This window comes from Acinonyx jubatus, chromosome C2 (assembly GCF_027475565.1).
Source record: "Acinonyx jubatus isolate Ajub_Pintada_27869175 chromosome C2, VMU_Ajub_asm_v1.0, whole genome shotgun sequence".
In the NCBI taxonomy this organism is placed as follows: Eukaryota; Metazoa; Chordata; class Mammalia; order Carnivora; family Felidae; genus Acinonyx; species Acinonyx jubatus.
In genome coordinates, this window is record NC_069384.1 from 141,122,049 (window position 1) to 141,143,692 (window position 21,644).

At 39.4% G+C, this 21,644-nt stretch overlaps 1 protein-coding gene across 18 annotated transcripts in view; it reads right to left on the reverse strand.

The window, feature by feature from the left end:
• Positions 1-21,644, reverse strand: part of NEK10 (NIMA related kinase 10) — a 229,878-nt gene that overhangs the window by 63,289 nt on the left and 144,945 nt on the right. For all 18 annotated transcript variants that reach the window (XR_008298033.1, XM_027040905.2, XM_027040907.2 and 15 more), the window contains 4 exons: positions 19,458-19,671; positions 3,144-3,327; positions 2,950-3,036; positions 1,126-1,180 (listed from right to left, as the gene is read on the reverse strand). Coding sequence is in view for 17 of the 18 variants with exons in the window: in XM_027040905.2 (XP_026896706.2) it covers positions 1,126-1,180; positions 2,950-3,036; positions 3,144-3,327; positions 19,458-19,671 (540 nt within the window). In the remaining variant the exon portion in view is untranslated. The remainder of the gene's footprint in view (positions 1-1,125; positions 1,181-2,949; positions 3,037-3,143; positions 3,328-19,457; positions 19,672-21,644) is intronic.

Here is a 21,644-nt window from a genome sequence, read left to right on the forward strand (position 1 = left end):
CTCTCTAGGCTCAAGCTACTCTGTGCCTGTGTCTTATCAATTCCTTTTCTCTCTTTATCTCTCCTTTCCACTGGCTGCCTCTCCTTAGTACCAGTCACCCTGAAGTCATCCTGATTCTAAAAAGGCCCCTTTTCACCAAACGTCCCCTACCAGCTAACTACCTCGCTCACTCTTAGTTTTCTTCCCCCCCATCACTGCCTCTGTAACTTCTAAACGCACCACAATCCCACTGCTGCCAACCTCACTCAATGCTATGGAAACTGCCCTCATGACAGTCACCAGGGACTTCACTAGGCCAAACCTAATGGTTTCGTTTTAGTTTTAGCCCAAAAGATAACTCTTGCAGAAACTGTTGATTATCCCCAAATAAGTTTCTTTTTCCCTTTAAAACAGAATCCCCCAAACATATTCATCCCTCCCATAGGAGATGTGCTCCTATGATTACATTCTGGCCAATGGTATGTGAACAGAAGGGATGAGCACAATGTCGGGTCCTGTCCTTTCCACTTCCTGCAGGCTGGGGTGTGGATGTGATGTGGTCCACATTTGCCACATTTGCCATGAGGATGAGCCGTATAGCCCACCTGAGGAGGTGGAAAAACAAGATATAAGGAGCCAGGGCTCCAGAGGAGCCCATAAAGCACAACCACCTGCTTTCCTGGTCCACCCCTGAGCTCCGAGAGGCTAACTGCTTAGCTGAAGGTCACAAAGCTAGAATTAAACCCTGACCCAAGCTTAGTACTCTTTTCCTAATGTTTATTTATTTATTTTGAGAGAGAGAGAGCGAGTGAGGGAGAGGGCAGGGGAGGGGCAGAGAGCAAGACAGACAGAGGATCTGACGTGGGCCCTGCACTGACAGCAGAATCCGATGTGGGGCTCGAACTCAAGAACAGTGAGATCATGACCTGAGCTGAAGTTGGACGCTCAACCAACTGAGCCACATGGGCACCCCTAAGCTTAGTACTCTTTATGGTAGGCTGCTTGGTAAACCGTAATCACTGCTGGGAGGGTGGGCTCTCACAGCCTCTAGTACCACATGTCCATGGCGACTTCTAGCCATCAGGTTTCACTTTAGCCACCAAGAACTCAGCTCTGCAGAGTTCTGGGAGCTCAATGTGTACGCACCTTGTTTGGGATTGTCTTTCTCCTCCCGAGGCACTAAAACTTCTCTTTAAAATGCCTGGAACAAGAACATAAAAATATCTTTATATTTTCCCTCTACAAACCTTTTATTTATTTACCTATTTATTAATTTAAAAAAATGCTCCATCCTATAATATGAGCAATTTTACATACTCTAAAGATGGTCATCATTTATAAAAGCATCAGCTGAAATATAATGTTTCGAATTACTGTTTACTTAATGGGATTGTGTAAGGTCCTTTTTCCAAAGAAAAGGTACTAAAAAGGCAACTCTGTTACTAATAGCTAATAAAGGAAAATAAAATATCCATATCATAATTATCCTAAAGCCCTTGCCAAGATACCTACAAGTTGCCACATGCAAGTTTAAATGTTCAACTTTTCCTCCTCGTTTCCCCACTGACCCTCCCCACTATTGCTACCCAGAATATAAAAAGCTGAATTCATCTCCAAACAGCCAGTAATTAACTTCTTCTAGAATTTGCTACATATGAATGAATATTTTTCATTTCATTCATTTCATTCATTTCATTTCATTCATTCATCAATGAATTTATAACATTCATGTTTTCCCAATCACATATCAGGATATTATATCTAGCAGGCAGGAATTTGCAGGGAAAAATCAATGTTGGAAACTGAGATCGTTCCAGAAAATCTGGAACACGTAGTCACTATTTTGATGGACAATTAAATTCGGAAAGAAACAAAAAAAAAAATGAAGCTCAATCCTTAGGGTTTAACTTTGATCCTTAGGGAGATGATTTTAAACCTTCTTTTGAGATTTTCATAGTATACTCCTTAATGAGAGAAATTTATTTATACTAACTTTATTTCAAAATATTTCTATCCTGGAATGCCTGGGTGGCTCAGTCGGTTGAGAGTCCGACTTCAGCTCAGGTCATGATCTCACAGTCGATGAGTTCGAGCCTCGTGTTAGGCTTTGTGTTGACAGCTCAGAGCCTGGAGCCTGCTTCAGATTCTGTGTCTCCCTCTCTCTCTGCCCCTCCCCTGCTCACACTTTGTCTCTCTCTCTCTCTCTCTCTCTCTCAAAAATAAATAAACATTTAAAAAAATTCAAAATATTTCTACCCTAATTAATATGCCTTCAACTTACACTTTTAAAAGAATTATTCTTTCGTCTCCATATTCTATTTTAACTTCTCTTTTCTTTCAGTTTCAGATTTGTTGAATGCATTGAATCCTATCTTTCCTTACCAATTTTATCCAAATATATCTTTTCTTTTCTTTTCCATACCCCATACCCCAGACTATTTACTTTACTGTTTTAAAGTAAGAGGCAAAATTAACATATGGACTGAATTTATATAACATATTTTTCATAGTACTAAACAATTAAAATATTTATTCTACTTTAGTGTTTGAAATTATAATCTATCCCTTACATAACATAAATAAAATCATACAAAACTTAGTCTACTCCAAGACTAACTTCTTCTCCAGGTCTCTAACCCTTAGAGGACAGATTCACAAGAGGTCACTTCCATTATTCCTGTGGTTATTTAGTGTTTCTCCAAATTAGTTATCTCCACTCCGCAGTTATAAGCTGTATTTGCCGGTAGAAATAATAAAACTAACTATTCGTTTGACAGCTAAGGCAACAGCAGACCACAGTGCCGATTGGCCTCTGGGCCTGCCGGAAGGCTAGACAAACCTGTCCTAATTAGCACTGCACCTAGAATATAAACCGCTGCGTTACGCATATGATGGCGGTCACCCGACTCCCAAGCGTGATTCCCAAACCGCGACCTACCGGCACCCCACAAGCCGGCAAAGAAAACTTACTGAATGTAGATTCTTTCACAGGGCTCGAACTGGAGCTGCTGGAGTTGTCCGAAATGTCCAATTCCTCATCTAGCTCTGAGTACATGTCTGCACATGAACAGAAGAGTAACAGAACAAAGAAAGAGAGCAAATGAGCCTCGAAACAGACAACACTGAAGAGCGCATTCACGTGGCCACCACTTCACTAGAAATACCTTTGTCAATATTTTCCAAGTTGAAGGTCTCCTCGGACAGGATTTCATCACAGGCCCTGTCTTCATCCTTACTGCAGGGGGCCTGGAAACCCTCGGGGGGCAGGTCTGCGCTTTCTGAAAGTTCGCTCTTCAGGCTGGTGCCTCCACTGCTACTGCTACTCAAGCTTGCCTTCTCAAAGGTGTCCTGCGAGGGAAATTCAACGCACAGCTGTCTTTTCTTCCTTCCTCCGCTAGGACCCAACGCTTATTAGAACATACATTAAAATGCGTGCTAAGCATATATATTTGTGCTAACGTACCACCGGTTATTCTATCTGCGCATTTGTGGCTGAGTTCACTTAGTCCCTCTCTATAAAAAAATGCATCCCTGCAGGCTACCACGGGACAGACAAGAACAGAGGTGCCAAGATGCTCAATGACAAAGGTCTGTGCGATGCAGCAAAAGAAAATGCAGCGCTAAGGGAAAGATACGTATCAGTTAAGTGGAAATTACTGTCACCTTAATAACATTTGCCCTCTCAAACAAACATGGGAATAAAAGGTACAGCATAAGAACAGTCAATGGTGTTGTCATAGCACTGGATCGTGACATGTGGTAGCCACGCTTGTGGTGAGCAAAGCATAAGGTAGGGAATTGCGGGTGTATACTACACTATCCCGTACTGTGTCTTATACCTGAAATTAATGTGAGCTCACGTGCCGGCTATACTTAGTAAAGTACAACAATGCTACCAAATCTCAGCACCACAGTGGGCGAGTAGGACTTAGTTTTTTCAAATTTCAGGAAACTCTGCAGCAGTAGTGGATGCCGCCAGGCCATGGAGAGAGAAAGGCGCCGTCCTCTGAAAGGTGCAGAGACCAGCACAGGCTCCAGTGGTGACCAACGCTTGCTGGAGACAGGTCCAAGGGTTTACTTTTGTTTTGTTTTGGATACTCTTTCTGAAACTGAATTGACACCCACAGCCACCAGAGGCAAATTTCTAAACTCCATGGTGACAGAATTGAAGGTAAAGAAAATCTAAGACCATATGAGCAACGGGTGTTAGAAGTCTGCCTCCGAAAGCTCTCGCGTGTTTCTGTTCCCTAAACAAGACAAAACATGAAAAGAATAGCAAAGACATTTTGTGCAATGCAAACTGTCCCATCAATGTTATCTCTTTTTCCTAAGAGTTTTTTCACGGTACTTTCCTCAAGCTTCCACCAAGATGCTTGGAGATCTTTCTTGCTCTGTTGGAGCTAATGTGCAGTTGAAGCGTTTTCATTTTCTTTGTCGAGTCCTCCATCCAGTGACTGCTTTGTGACTCAGCATTGTTCCTTCCTGTTTTTTGGGTCTCCTCCTGTCTACTACCTTAGAACCTAAAATGGAAAATGCTTCGGACACCCTTTGGATTGCTCATGTGTTCTCAGAAATCTTCCCCATGCTTAAGACTCGTAAGGAGCTTCCAATGCCAGCCTCAGCGCTGCTGAAGCTCAGCCCGGACACCAAATTCAGGAGCTCCTTCTAAGGCTCACAACTTTCCTTCCGAACTCACTCAACCCCTTCCCTGTCTTCCTCCTTCTTCTGTCCCAACCTGCAGATCCTTCTTCCTCCAACATCTTCAAGTGAAGTCAGAAATGTACACAGAAATAAATTTAGGGCTTTCACATCCTTATGACTTTTTATTCGAAATCATTTACTGCCCTATTCTAAAGCCCACAACTGTACTTACAACCCTGTAGGGACCCTACACCCAAGATGCAACAGTTGCTATCAATGTTTAAAAAATAAAGAGAGAGATAATTTTTGAGTTGACAAAACTCTATTGCATTGATGCAATTAGATGTCGGAATTCATATATCTCGAAAACTGGCAAAACTTCAGCAAAGGCTTTGTTTCTTTTTAGAACAGGCATGGAGAAGACATCAAAGGAAGACATTTTTTCTTTGGACAAATGAAGAGTGAAGAGAAGCTGTGAGTCCTGACACAGGTATCCCAGACTTGAGGAGTTTTGACTTGTAACCAATACCAAAGAACCAGGAACCAGATGGCTTGCAAATCAAGTCATTTGCAACCAGTAAAATTGCATCCATAAGTAATTGGGTGTTTGCTTAACTTCTGAAAAAGGGGAATTCACATACTGAGAGCGATGCTTTTTCAAACTCTGTAAGAGGGGAAGCAATAAAGCGATAAAGCAATGTAGAATGTACAGTTTGTTTTAGTTTGAAAAAAACCCCTGTTTCTGTAATCTCCTGCAGCAGTTTTGCTTCAAAAAAATCTATATAGTTCTTGAACTTGACATAAAAGATACGTCACTGTAGACACATTTTCCCAAATGTGATTTCCAGTCTTTTTCCTTGTGAATATTTGAGTACCCAACTCATTACCAACTCACCCCTTGAAGAACTGGAGGCTATTTTAGTCCCTTTTGAATCCCTCCATGACTTGCACGATGCTTTACACATAGCAAATGCTTAATAAGTAGTTGCTGTATTGAGACAGAAGGGAGAAAAGGGCCAGGGAAGAAGGTGAACTCCCCTACATGATAAGTAGGTTTTGTAACATCTGTGTTTGTTTTCTGTTTGTTTGTTTTTTGTTTTTGTTTATCTTGCCCGTTTATCCAGAATCCTGGGTCAGAATCCATCGTGCTGTTTCTCTAAGAGCTGAAGAGACTATCTGGTGATACACCAATGAATAAAAGTGCATGCTTCCTTTCCTTTTTCCCCTTTGCATGTTTGAGAAGTTGTAAAGCTCGATTCATCTGTATTAGAGACGGCTGGCCCGGCAATGACAATCCAGCTCCTCTGTAACCCAGCAGGCCCTGGCTAAAGGCAGAAATGGTTAACTGTTTTTAACCTGAGAGTTGAGGCCATTAAGATGTTTTTGAAAGTTGCCTCCAGCAAGTACATACACCTATTAAAGGGAGCTGGGGGGAGCAGGGAGGTGCAGCCTTGGGGGATGCAATTTGGCTGCTGTCATCTTTTTTACTTTTTGATTACTTAAGATTTTTCTAGGAATAGAAGAGGGAGTTAACTACATTTTTTTTGGCATCTACATATCTCCCAGGAACGGATGGACACATTCTGTGCATCAATATGGCAGCAAGAAGAAGACAATGCAAATGAGACAATAAAATTATCACTGATATGGAAATCATCACCATTACTGGAGACACTTCCTGTCACAGTGCTGTTATAGGCACAATTATGTTTAGCTCGGTTTTGCTCATTATAATGTAATTTTTTATGTGTGCAGCACATTATAATACATTTTCAGTTGAATAGCAGTTCTAACAGTAACAGCCTGACATTGCCTAAATTAACTGCAACAGTAGGGAAAGAATTAAGAGAGCTATTTTATTAAAACTAGTGCAATTTTTTAAATTACCCAGAATGTTTTCTAAGGAGAGAGAAAAGCAAGAAATAAATATAAAACATAACACTAACTATATCCTATAGATGCTTTACTTTAGCACGATAAAGAATGTACTATTTCTTTTGTTCTAAAATAGTCACTCTATTTGAGCTATGTCTTTGCCTAGATTCTCCTATTTGTTTAGTTAATAACCATGACCTTAGACACATAAGTTCAGGGCTACCCACGGCTTGACAGCAATTCACCTGGCTGAGGTGATCTCTTTTTAATGGCAAACCACGTTCTATGCTTTTCATGGAGGATGGCACAAAGAAAGTCCAAATAGGAGACAGATCATTACCGCATATTATTGCGCATAAGTTCTGTCCCTTAATTTCAAAGTATTAAAAAAATCAGTCAGTGTGATCGAGAGGGCTGAAGGGGCCACACAGACCCAGGCCATAGCTGAGTGGACTGGCCACTTCAGCAGGTGTGGTGAGAGGCTCCTGTCCAGGACCTCACTCTGGGACACTTGGTTTTGCCATCACGGAGAGGTGGGCTGCAGGAGCAAGCTTGGAGCCTGGTCCCTTCCTACGGCAGCTGAGGATCTTTTAGCTGCAAAGTTGTTTGGTGGATACCCCTGTCTATTTTGTTTATGAAATCCTGAAGTATTTCCCTGCTCTTGTGTTCCACATATCAAGTAGAAGAGCAATACATTCAAATTAAACCAGAAAAACCGGTGTGTAAGGTGCTGGAAATAACTAAATTTACAAATATTATATAATAAAGGAAAAATATTATCTTCAAGTTCAGATATTAATTATTTTTTATTTTGGACTTCTTAAAAATATTCATACAAAGCTAAATGTTTGGCTTTAATATAATTAAATGCATATAATTATGATCCTACTATTATCATGACATTCTCTTAATTAGAACTTCTTAAGAGCACAAGAACATACTAACGAACTATCACCAAAATAAGTAAATTAGAGAATGAATTAATTATAACAATTCAGTATAAAGTTCCACTATCAAATTTACCATGCTTGATAAAGTTTCACTGCCACCCCATAATTAATCTAGTATCAGTAATAGGTTCTCTGTGTTTCCTAATTCAAAGACAGGTTTTCTAGAAGTAATACTACTAATAAGGAAGAAGAGAAGAACAGTGCTATAGTCTGAAGGCATCCCTTACTAAAAATACCGAAGATTTAGTCTACATCAACATTTACTGAGCACCCTTTTGTTTCAAAACTGCACATTACCAAAGGAAAAGAACTGAATGTATGTGTGAAAACTGAAATCATTTCAAAGGAGGCCAAAGGCAGGTAATTCCATTTGACATACAGAAGAAGTCATGCACAGAGAATCATCAAGTGGTCAAGTTTTAAGACATTCTAATTTGGATTGCTCAAAAACGAGAAATGCGGTTGAAAACCAGCACTGCTTACGGCATGAACACAGTATGGAATTAGACATGGGTGGTATCAGTATGAGTGAACCATACAAATTAGAATTCTACTTACTGTTTCATTTTTAATATGGAATTACACAAAGAAATGTCTACCTCTTGTCAAAGCACACACTTAGTACCTGACATCAAAATACCAAACTGATTAAGTGCCAGTAAACAAAGAGTTAAAAATCAAGGAGAAGAATCACCATCATCTGTTACCAATCTCCCTGCTTCCGTTCTTAGCTTTCAGTAGTCAATTGGTACACAGCAACAGCTATATCATTTTAAAACATTATGTCACCCTTTGCTCAAAACGCACATCATTCAAGTCTATACCATGGACCACACCAGCCTTATCTCTTCCTCTCACCCCCTGCTTCACTCAATTCCAGCCACACAGGCCTCCTTGCTTGCCCCTTGAATTTGGCAGGTATGCCCCGCCTCCAAATATTTGGATTTGCTGTTCCCTCTGACATCAATGTTGTGCCTCCAGATATTTGCAAATTTCACCCTTCTGATGTATTCAGGTTTCTGCTCAAACATCATGTAGTTATAGAGCCTTTTCCTGACATCCCTATTTAAAATAGCCTGTCTTCGCACATCTACCAATCACTATCACTTTGATTTCTCACATTTTTGTCCATAGTACTTAAATGTATATTAATTTATTTATTATTTGTCTTTCTTTACTACAAAGATGGAGTTCTTTGACCATTCCGCTTACTGATAAAACACCAGGCTAGAATATTCCCCAGAGAGAATAGATGCTCAATAAATTTTGATAAACAAATGAAATAAAAGACCAATTCTTCAAAGTACTGCAAAACTCTTCCCCATATTAAAACAGAAAGTAGAAATGAAAAGAGCAGCATTAATAAGGAGTGTAGAGGAGGGCCTGGATGTGGCAATTTTGGAGACAGCTCTGGTTATAGAGGAGGAAGAGAAGGAAGTGGTGGTGGAGGACCTGGATATGGCAGCCTGGCAGGGGAGGGGTGGCTACGGAGGTGATTATGACAAGCGTGGAGGAGGAAATTACGGAAATGGAAATTACAATGATTTTGGAAATTATAACCAGCAACTTTGTAACTGTGGTCCCATGAAAAGTGGAAACTGTGGTGTTGGCAGGAACATGGGGGGACCATAGGGTGGAGGAAACTCTGGGCCTGGAGGCAGTAGAGGAAGTGGGGATATAGAGGGAGAAGCTGATATCGGGCTTCGTTGTGTAAATAGGAGAGGATGAGAGCCCAGAGGTAACGGAACAGTTTCAGGCTGTCAAAATAATGTTAAGGGAACTCTTATCTAAGTCATGCATAAATCTGCAGTGATATAGCAGAAGATACCAGAGCAGATGCAGAGAGCCATTTTGTGAATGTGCTGGATAATTTAATAACTTTACCTGGCTATGGAGGAAGGAGTTGGGGAAAAAATGCCTTCGGGACAGTTTCTGAGCTTTTCAATTGTTATTTCTTTCTAGTGGTTTCGTAAGTGTAGAAGCATTCCTTCTTTGATAATGTTAAACTTGTAGGTTTCAGGTAACATGTGAAACCTTTTTAAAGATTTTCCTCAAAGTTTCAAAAGCTATTAGCCAGGATCATGGTGTAATAAGACATAATGTTTTTCTTTAAAAAAAATTTAAGTGCATGTGTAGAGTTAAGAAGCTGTTCTAGATTTATGATTTAATAAAATAATTCTAAAGGAAAACAAAATAGCAACATTATTTTTTTGAAGAAATTGACAAACTGATTCTAAAATTAATAAGTAAATATAACAGATCTAGAATGGCCAAATCAAATTTGACAAAGAAGAGCTAAATTGGAGCACTTATACAACCTAATTTCCAGACTTCTTAAAAAGCCAAAATAATCATGACTGTGTTGTATTGGCTGAAGAACAAATACACAGATTAATGCAACAGAACAGAGTTCAGAAATAAATCCACATATATAGTGTGAAATGATTTTCAAAAAAGACATGTAGTAAAGTCAGTGAGGAAGGATTAGGCATTTTAAGAAATGATGCTGGGGAAACTGGGCACCCATAAGGAAAAAAAATAAATTTCAATCTCTTCATTATTCTATGCATGAAGTTAAATCAAAATGGATCATGGACCTAAACATAAAATCTATAACCAGAAAGAATTTAAAAAACAAAAAAAACAGCCTATTTTTGCAATCTTCGGAGAGGCCACAATTTCTTTAACAGGAAGCAAAAAGCACTAACAACAATGAAAACCTAAATGAGTAAACGGGACTTGAACAAAATTAAAATTTAACAAAATTTCTGCTCATCAAAAAAATATCATTAAAATAGTCAAGTCATAGATTAGGAAAAACATTTGCAATACATATACATACATACATACAATACATAGTCATATATAGACTATTTAAAGAACTCCTAAAGTCAACAAAACAGACCTTCAGTAAAATAATGGCCAAAGATTCGAACAGATACTACACACACACACACACACACACACACACACACACACACACACACAGATATATAATTGATCAATAAGGAAATGTAAAAGTGTTCAACAGCCTTGGCTATCAAGAAAATGCAAACTAAAACCACAGAGAGGTACCCTTTTATTCCCAACACAATGGCTAAAATCTAAAAGACTGACAATACCAAATGTATACAAGAATGTGGAACAGGTGAGCAAACCTCATATATTACTTCTAAAAATGCTAACCAGTACAATTTTGGAAAACTGCTTAGTAGTTTCTTTTAGAGTGAAACATACATCTACCTTATGACCTGGAAATTCTACTCCTAGGTATTTGCCAAAGAGAAATGAAAGTATCTCCATAAGAAGACTTATATAAGAAAATTCAGAGCAGTCTTATATAAAACCCCAAATCTGGAAATGACGTGGTGTTCATCATCAACAGAACAAAATATGATACATTCATACAACATAATACTATCCAGCAACATAAACAACTGCCAAACACAGTATCATGGATGAATCTCACAGACATTAGGTCATGTGAAAGAAACCAGATGCTAAAGCATACATACTCTGCGATTTATATGAAGTCACACAATAGGCAAAAGTAATCCATAGTGTCAGAAATCATGGCAGTCTGTCCATGGGCAGGGAACCGCACGGCAAGGGGCATGAAGGAAATTTCTGAGGGCATGTCAATGTTGCGAGTCTGGTTTCAGGTGCAAGTTGACCTTGTGTCAAAAGTCATTAAACTAAGTGTAAATTATACTATATGTAAATTATATCTCAATAAACAAGGGGGGAGTTATGGTGTGGATGTAAGAATTGTGTGTATATTTGTCTGGGAGCCTAAAAGGCATTGCTTTATTTTTTTAACCCATAACAAGTATAGAACATTTCCAAAACAAGTCATGATTTTTCCCGATAGTTCTTTCACTGCATCATTATTTGTTGCCTTTTCACAGCCTTGGGGGAAATTCAGCCAACAATTAACCAGACAATAAAAGCAAAGATGTTCACAAAAATATTGTCCTTTTAAAATACATCATTTTCTACATGGCTTAATTTAATCTCTTAGCAGAGGATTGCAGACACACGCCTTTAGTGGCGTACTCAGCAATTGTAAATGACATATGGTATAATAAAAATAAAACAACTCAGATAAATAAATAGCACAACGGTTTTTTAAATTTGCACTACGAAAATGAGAATCGGGTGCTCGCGTATCTGTTCAATTCTCAAGTGGTCAACTTTAAAGATATTTGAGAATTTAAGATAAATATCCAATGCCTCTTGATAAAATTTGCTAAGAACATATAGATATTGTATTAGAAAGCTATAATAAGAATCCCAGAGTAAAGAAGTGAAATTATGAAGGGACTGTGGATTTAGAAATTAATCTATGCTGACAAGCACTCTACTAGCTGTTTCCTGCACAAGGTAGATGGAATTTAGTACAATAATTATGTGTGCCATATGTCAGCAGTTTGACAATATGAGACGATCACATAAATCTTTTGTAATTCACCGAAAGTTTAGAGTAAATTTCTAGGACTCACTACAGGAACATTTACTCACCTTTTTAATTTTTTTTTTTTAATGTTTATTCATTTTTGAGAGATAGTCAGTGTGGGTGAGGGAGGGGCACAGGGAGAGGGAGACACAGAATCCGAAGCAGGCTCCAGGCTCTGAGCTGTCAGCACAGAGCTCAATGCAGGACTCGAACTCATGAACTGTGAGATCATGATCTGAGCCAAACTCAGATGCTTAACCCACTGAGCCACCCAGGCACCCTAGGAACATTGACTCATCTTAAGCATGAGATAATTTATCAAGACCAAGTGTGAGTTTTGAAAGATCATCTTGGTAGCTACATAGAGGATGGTTAAGGGAGGGAGATGAGTCTAGATAACTTGAGTAGAATGGATTCAATCATTTGGAAGGTCTTCAAAGCTGAGGCTTCTTTGCAATGAAAAAGAAATTCTCTCTGTGGACAGCAGTTTCAGTCCATGTCCAAGAGTTTCAACTTGCCCTTCCTGCCAGCCTACCCTGTGGATTATGGACTTACCTAGTCAGCCCCCACAATTGTATAATTCCTTGCAATAAATCTCTTCACATGTATCTCCTACTCGTTCTGCTTTATACACTGTAAGTAGGACTGTTCTGTATCCGACATAATATTAGCATCCCTGGCTGCTTCCCCTTAAGTACCAGTAGCGGTCAACATCATTGTGATAAACAAAATGGCTCTCCTGATGACCTCCTGTAGACAGTACAGAGGCGATATACTGAATCACTGCTAGGGATGAGGAAGCGAGTAGAGGCAAGAAAGCTGGATATCTCACCCTATGTGAGATAATGAGAATGAGAATTGTAAGGATAAGATGGAATTGTCAGACATTTCAGAAATAGATTTGGTAAAAGACTGCTAATAAAATGGATGTAGGATTTGAGGGAGAGTGAGTTGAAGAAAATGTTCAGGCTTCAGTTAAGGTGATGAAGTGGAGAACATGACTGGGTTAAAGAAAGAGATTCCATTCACTGTGAGAATGGCTCAGCATAAGGTACTTATTAGAGATAAGGGTAAATGTCCAGCCCAAAATCTATGTCTGTCATGTAGGAAAGGGTACGATCAGGCACACAGTTTTGGAGGTCTTCAGAAAATGGATGTGGAAATTATGTTGTAAAACACATCCAATGTATTTCGCCTTCTTAATTATATTGTGTACTTTTTCTCCCAGAGCCCTTATACTATGGAGACCAGACCATGAGGCTGCGGCTTACAAACCCAAGGAAAGGCCTAAATGAAGAACACGTGGGGAAAGAGAAGGTCATGGTGGAAGGGCAGTTTCTGGCAGTGTGGATGGGAAACAGGGAAGTCTTTCTGAAGCTCAAAAAAGGAGCCAGATGGGAGGATAGAAGATAAGTCAGGTTTAAGAATCCATGTTTTTCCTCCTCACATCCTTTCTAGCAGGAGTGAACATTAGGAGTAGAGCAGAGGGTGTGAGGGGGCAATTCAGGTTCGGCCAGAAAAGACTAGAAGCTTCAGAGAAGCTTCATGATCATCATAACGCTATATACTATGTAGTTGATAAGGGCATTTAGTAGAAGGCCCATGAGGGTAGATACCCTGTGTTCACTGTGGTATCCCCCACCCCTAGAATATTATCTGACACTAATAGGCACTCAGTAAATATTTGTTGAATGAATAATGGAATGACTGGCACCTGGGATAAAGGAGTAGGAAAGAAAAAAGAAGATGGGACTGATACTATGTCCCTTTACTCTCAGTTCCCCGTGGACTGTGCCTGGCAGAGGTGCGAATCCAAAGCTCCCAGGCACCACAACGGGAACGTGGAAAATGGATGTGGAGCTTCCGGTGAGTCCACCAGGTTATCACTGCGTGGAGAGGAGCACAGAGAAAACAGTTCAAATCAGGGATGCCACGGTAGGTCCCCCAAAGCTCTAGAGATAGGCTCGCCTCATCTAAAGTCAAAGAGACCAAAAGAAGAAGGCAACATGCAGAGCCCCCTCCCATTGGTGTGAGGATGCCTGAGCAGTCTCCTGTACCCAGCGGCCATCTTGGGAGGAGGAAATGGTGAGGAGAACCCTTGAAATGGGAGACAAACTTTTAGACAAAAGCAGTTGATACATGTGATAATGGTTATATCCACCATTTTCTGCCACCGGCAGAAATAATATATATATGTTATATATATTATTATTATATATGTATTATGCCAAAATAATATATATTATAGAAAATAAAGTTCCCATTTTGTGTGATTTTTACCCAAATTCATCTGAAATGGAAAACCATGGAACTGGATAAAACTCACTTAAGGGAAGAGCAAGAAGAGAAGCAGAACATAAAAATTTAAGAGTCCAGGGAGATATAATAAGAAAGAGTATTCAGAGATGTAGGATGGAAACCAGGACAGAGGAGTGTGGTTGAAACCACAGGAAGAAAAAAAAAAGCTCAAGAAGGAGTTATGAACAAGAAGGAAGAATTAGCCCTCAGTTTGATAATTTGTTGTCAGTTATTCTGGAGAAATTCAAGGCTTTCGTCCATACTAACCAGGATTAAATTCAAACATCATGACTAGGTATTCACAAACTGCTGCCATTTAGCACCAGTTTGCTTTCCCAGACTTTGCAAAGTATACATATCAAAATATGCACTATAAATCAGGAGATCCAACTTTCAGTGCTAGGACAAACTGGCACACTAGCTTGGTGACCTTGGGCAAGCCTCTTCTCTTGGTTTCTCTTTTCTAGCATAAAACAGTTCTATTTCTGGGGCACCTTGGTAGCTCAGTCGGTTAAGTATCGGACTTTGGCTCAGATCATGATCTCATTGTTGGTGAGTTTCAGCCCCACATCAGGCTCTGTGCTGATAGCTCAGAGCCTGGAGCCTGCTTCAGATTCTGTGTCTCCCTCGCTCTCTGTCCCTCCCTGTCTCATGGTCTTTCCCTCTCTCTCAAAAATAAACAAACACTAAAAAATACTAAAGGGGCGCTTGGGTGGCTCAGTCGGTTGGGCCTCTGACTTCAGCTCAGGTCATGACCTCATGGTCCTTGAGTTTGAGCCCCACGTCGGACTCTGTGCTTACAACTCGGAGCCTGGAGCCTGTTTCAGATTCTGTGTCTCCCTCTCTGTCTGCCCCTCCCTCACTCATGCTGTCTCTGTCTGTCTCAAAAATAAATAAACGTGAAAAAAAAATGAAAAAAAAATACTAAAAACAAATACCATTTCTAAAATGTGATTAGTAGTCCTAAGTAAACCAAGCTGGTATATCTGGAGTTCATGTACTTTTGCTATTCTTTTCCATCCAGGAGTGACTTCTTACCTACTTTTCAAGGCCCAAACTTACCCTGCTTGCTTTGGAGTCTCCCTGAACTATATCAGCCATAGATCTCATTTGATATTTACCCAAATTTCCTCCATTTGATATTTACCCAAGTTGTATATGTGTCTTGGCTTCCCAGGTAGACCGTATAAGTCATTTCACAACGGGGACCACTCCTTATAATTATTTATAACCTTCACAGTACCAAGCACAATGTCTTACATTCAGAAGACATTCAACAGATCTTTGTTCTTCCACTGTTTTGTTAAATTTTTTTAAAAAGTTTATTTATTTATTTTTGAGAGAGAGAGAGAGAGAGAGAGAGAGAGAGAGAGAGAACACAAGCAGGGGAGGGGCAGAGAGAGAGGGAGACACAGAATCCGGAGCAGGCTTCAGGCTCTGAGCTGTCAGCACAGAGCCCAATGCTGGGCTCAAACCCATGAACCGTGAGATCATGACCTGAGCTGAAGTCAGACGCTTAACCAACTGAGCCACCTGGGGACCCCATGTTCTTCTATTATTAATTATAAACTGTAAGCACTTTCAATTTTTCTCTTTTTGTATTGTTCCCTGTTGCATTTATGGATACGAAAATAGTTATCCAGACTGAATGAACTTACCATACTAGTAAAAAAATCGTTTAGCTATAAAACAGAGATGATGAAGATAAAAGTACCTGACAAATATCACTGGAAGAGGAGTGGTGAATCCCTGCAAAACTTACCCTTTAAAAACATGTTTCTTTCATGATTACCCTTCGGTCCCCCTGGTACGTTCAGCTCTGCTCCACTTGTACACATAGAAATACACTTTATTTACCAATGTTAACATTAGTCTAAAGCTGTAGCCACAAAATCCCAATAATCTGAGTGAAACTGAAATTTTCTATCCAGATTATTGTAGGCTGGGTTTTAACCCTCATCCTCGCATTTGCTGGTGAAGATCTAAGCAGTGCACTGTTTAGAAATGCCTGCAACCAATTTTTCTGCCTGTGACATAAGACAACGCCCAAAGGGCAGCTATTCTGCGTGTTTAACACGTTGTGCACAATGCCGAAACACCAATCATGATTTTGACTACTACAATGCCACAGTATGCTCTGTAGTACGATAGCTTTTATTACATATTTAAGTAAAAGTTACACCTCATTTTTCTCTGCTTGATTCTTATTGTTCTTGACCATGTGCTCTCCTTGTGACCTGTTATTTTGAATTCTAAAAATTAGAAAGCTTATTCTTCAAAAAGAAAATATTGCTTCTCTTTCACAGGGTCTAAACCACAGTACACAGGGGTGGACTTTATTAGTGAAGACTTCTCTGTCCTTTTGAAATATATATATTAATACTCGTCTTTACCAGCCTATTATGAAAATTGCCATAATTAAGAACGAGCTAATGTGTGGAAAGGTAAGTAGCATACACCGCATGACATAAGAGCCCTTAATGTTTCTTATCAATTGTTTGCTTACCCACTAATTTGCAAAATCCAGCAATTCATAATGGATCTCCTTATCAGTGTTGAAAACTCATGAAGTTCTACCACACCCACTAATTTCTCTTTCCTTTGACTATTGCTTATCATTGGATTGTGTAATTATATTACTGATATTAACTGCTCTGGGAGGCATTCCACTACATTTGAAATGAAACGATCATAATCTATAACAATACTTAAGAAAAAAAGAGACATAAAATTCGATACCTATAATTTTCCCATCAGCAATGGTGTGGATGTAAGTTTTCTAAAAATAACAATTGGTACTTAGCGAGGATAATGCCAACTAGCTGCATGCTGTCTTTTGATGAAATATAATCATATTTCCTTCTCAGTTCTTTAATAAAGCTGCATTTCTCATTTTAGTTAACTTTCAATCAATCCAGAAATGAAAGCTTATCAATGTGCATAAAATAGTGCAAAAGGAGAAGATATTTTATGGTTTTTTTAAAGTAGTAATATCAACTTTGCCTACAAGTAAAGTACTTCTCCACAGTCCCTAAGAGACTGAATGCTCCATGAGGACGTTGAAGCTGGCTAGTAGCACGCGCTCAATAGATATATATTAACTGCATGGAAACCACACACAGATTTAGTACTAATGGACTAAATGAGCAAGTTGCATCAAAAACTTTTTTTTTTACATACTCACTGTTCATTTTATATAATTTTGTGCCACTTTTTAATTTGCATAGTTCATTCACACACATTAACTTATTTGATCCTAGTGCCTTCTGCAACAGGTAGTATTTTCCCCCTCTTTATGGATGCGTACAGAACCTCTAGAACCTCACAACTCCCTCGTCGATAATAGATCGCTCCCTTTGTTTAACCTGGTTATGGCCGGAGAGCTAGATTTCTACAGTTAAAATGGCCTTCCAAATACATACTGAAATATTGATAGATGAGATGATACGGTGTCTTGGGTTTGTTTCAGAATAACCTAGGGATGGCAGGGAGTAGGCAGTGGGGTGGGCATGAAGACAATATGTCATTGGCTCAAAGCAGCAAACTCTTGAAGCTCGAGGGCTGCTACACAAAGTGCTATCTTTACTTCAGTGAACGTATGAAATTTTCCACACTAAGAGTTTGAAAAAAAAAAAAAAAGCCAAGGAGAACAAGTAAATAAATAAAACAGTCATTCCCAAGGTGTTCTGCTAAAGATAAGAGGATTTTTGCTGTTAGATTTGAAACTAACTCCACCTACCCCCACATCAGCTACACGAATCTAATATAAAATGACTCTTTTATGTCCAACTGGAAATTGGCTAAGTAGCTTTGCAGTGCAGAACTTAATAGAAGGCCTCAAATACTTAAGATATATAGAAATGGCCAAATCTCTCACATTTTCGTTTACTGGGAACACTATACTCTGAATGCAACATGACATCCGTAGAATGGTGTGTTTCTCATTGTTGCCTACTTTTTACAAAGTCAGGTAGTAAAATAACAAGAAAAGTGAGGTCTAACTCACTGTATATAAGATTTAACTGTGTTTAGCAAGAGCTATAACTCCAAGTTATATGCTCCTAAACATAAACCAAGGCCTTAGATAATCACCATGGATTGTTCTGTGAAATTACAGCTGGACTCAGCAAGGCAATAAAAATGAGCTTTTTCCCCCCAAAAGAAAACTATATTGAACCTTCAACTACTAGATTCCAAGTATGTCAAGACAAACACACCAAACATTAGTGCTTTGCTTTTAATAGAAAGTAGTTTGATGGAAACTCTGTTATTCAAGAAATCAGAAAAAAAAAGGAAAGAAAGGAAAGGAAAGGAAAGGAAAAGAAAAGAAAAGAAAAGAAAAGAAAAGAAAAGAAAAGAAAAGAAAAGGAAAGGAAAGGAAAGGAAAGGAAAGAAACCCAGTTGTATCTTCTCTGAAATCAACTTTTTATATAATTTTCCCAGCTGAGGCAGAACAGTTCTTTAGGGTCCTGGAAAGGAATTCAATGAATAAGTACTCTGATCAAGAATGTTATTGACCCTCTTTTCTTGGGCCTCATGCCCAAGAGGGAAGGAAAGAACATCTACCAGGCTGCAGGGTCCCTTATGAGATCCCTGCTTGTGGGGAGCCCAGAGCACGAGCAAAGGACAGATCACGGGTCACAATGCAACAAAAACTACGGGAAAGCAAGAGACAGCAACAAGAGCATCACTGGTCACTTGCACATGTGGACATCTGTGGCTTTTCCCTTTTTCAAGCTATGCTTAGAAATAAACTTAAATATCAAAATAATTTAAAGGTTACTGGCAAGAAAGATAAAAGGATATATTCTGATTTGAAGCATGGCAACATTATTACCACCACAAACAGTAATGAAAGCAATTACACTAATAAGACAAAATTTTAAGGCAATTGTTATTTCCTTCTCTGAATTAACACACAACATTGTCATCCATCTTCCCCAAATCAGATTGCTAAAGAAATAAAATACATGCATTCACTGCTACCTATACAAAGAGCATAATATAAACTTAAAGAATTGCTAAGAGATGCCTCTAATTAGGTGTATTTCTTTGGAAAATGATTTATATTGACTTATTTTAACTATAAGTGTAAGATCTAGAAAAGGATGCAAATATGTAACTATATAATAGTGAAACACTGCGTGTAGCAATTAATATTTTCCTAACTTAAGATAACCTTCCAGTAAGACAAGTCTGAACAACTTCAGACATCCTTATTAGGTTTATCACGAAGAGACTGAAAGATCTGCACTTACATGAGATAACAGAGCCAGCTCCTGGTGACATGTGACAGCATTCCGATTGGCTTCCATAAAGTACCTCTGCGTGCGCTTCCGCTCCCGTTCCAGCTTCTTCTCCAAAGCCAGCTGGGATGTAGATAAGTTGTCTAAATACTTCATCATGACATCTGATATCATCGAGCTGACTTCTACAATATCTGGGCGGGCTTCTGCATCAGGAGTGAGGCACCTAAGAGAACATAAGCTAATTACAGCACTCTGGCCAATGTTGGGACCAAGGCCATGGGGTGTGGAGGTCAAAGTTAAACCCCACTGTGTGTCCACCATGGTGTCTGCACCCAAGAACACCTGAGATAAGATGGACATCAAGCATAGTTTTGAATCCATGACTTCTCAAAAGGTGTTTGGAATGTTTGGGAAGCCGAGGGAGGCAGCACTGTTCTCTTTGCAGTTGGGCTGACAGGCAAGGGCTACAGGCTGAGCGTGAATTGTTCCTCAGGTCTCAGGACAGGTGGATACGGTCACCCACTCCTGTGTGAACTGGTTATTTTCTATAATCACTGCCAAGTCATCACTCAGTGAAACAAAGAGGGATCCCAAGAATGTAGGCCCTGATGACCACCCTGATGCACCAAACGAAAGGAAGGTTTTTAAGGGATCACAACTTATTGGTTTTTCCCAGCTGTACAGCAGCAATATCAACCCAACTTGATTAGTGTGAGCCTTACAAAACATGAAGTCATAAAACTAAAATGCAATCCAGTTACTCAGAGGTTTAAGATGTCTGTAATATTTTTTTTAAGTAGCTAATGTGACACATTGCAAGCTAATATTTTCTGTGATTTGGAGGTAGGAAATGGCAACCAGCTTATTAAAGAGAGTATTATTTATGTCACAGCTAAACAGTAATACAAGGATATTCAAGACACCACAGAATCAGTTATCATGATCATTGTTAGTATGCTTTAAATACTTCTGGTACTCACTATGATATTTTAATTCAAATCCTCTAATTTCACTGAAGCCATGTTCTTCTTAATAAACTTTACTTTATTTGGACTTTGAGAAAAATACCTACTTTGCACATCTGTATTTGATTTAGCAACCTATAGTTCATACAACTTTCACCTATACTGATGTCTCCAGGAAATATTGGGGAACTATTTTATTTTTATTATTATTATTCACAACATAAGACAAAATAAGACTCTAACTTGTTAATTTGCTAATTACTCTTTTAGACTTGATTATGAGTAAAATATACATCTTTTAACTAGATTTTAAGACATTATCATCTCATACTTAATCTTTGTGTTATTTCTTGCTAAGGCAGTGGTCTTGCCCTCTGGTTATGACAGACACTTTACACATCTGCTCAATTCATATTTAACAAAGTTCAGTCTTTGCATTTATAACAAAGAGAGGCAAGAGATAGTACAGACAAGGCCGGCTACATAATTTGTGGAGTTCCCAGTGCAAAATCAAAGTGTGGTGCCCCAGCAGGGAGTGAGGAAATCAATCTCCCTTCCCATAGTCCAGGGTCCTAAATGATGGTAGACAGGAGACCCTCAAGAGACTTCAACCTCCATGCCCACATGACGTACTTGATACCTGAATTGGAGGTGGGCAAGAGGCCCCACTGTGTCACCCACTCAGTGCACCATGATGCTACCACCCTGGTTAAGGATGGCCTCATTTTTGCCTCACCCGAAGATGCCGGCAGGGCACATGCTGCACCCTGATCCTCTCCTTGTCTGCATCCACAAAGCAGAATACAGGATGTTGACACACCCAATCACCACACCAGGTAGAGAACAGTAGCAATGATGGGACAGGGACAGGGTCAGGAACAGGGAGCCAGAGGCCAGGTAGGGGCCAGGGCGTCAGGAGCAGATGGCTGAGAATCTATGTCAGAGAAGTAGGAAGTTGGAGGGACCACTTATGAACTGAGGCTCCCCAGCCTCAAACATACATGCCCCTTGCCTCCTCAGACTTAATTTCCAAAACATAAATTTAAAGATAAAATTATTAAGAATCTCATGACTTTTAATGCAGAGGCTTAAACACTAAGTGCAGGGCAGTTTTGAGTATGAGGCCATAGGCAGTGAGCACTGGTCATAGATCATCCCTGCTTAGATATTTCAGAGAATTCTTAAAAGTGAACAAATGCTGGGGCACCTGGGTAGCTCAGTCGGTTGAGCG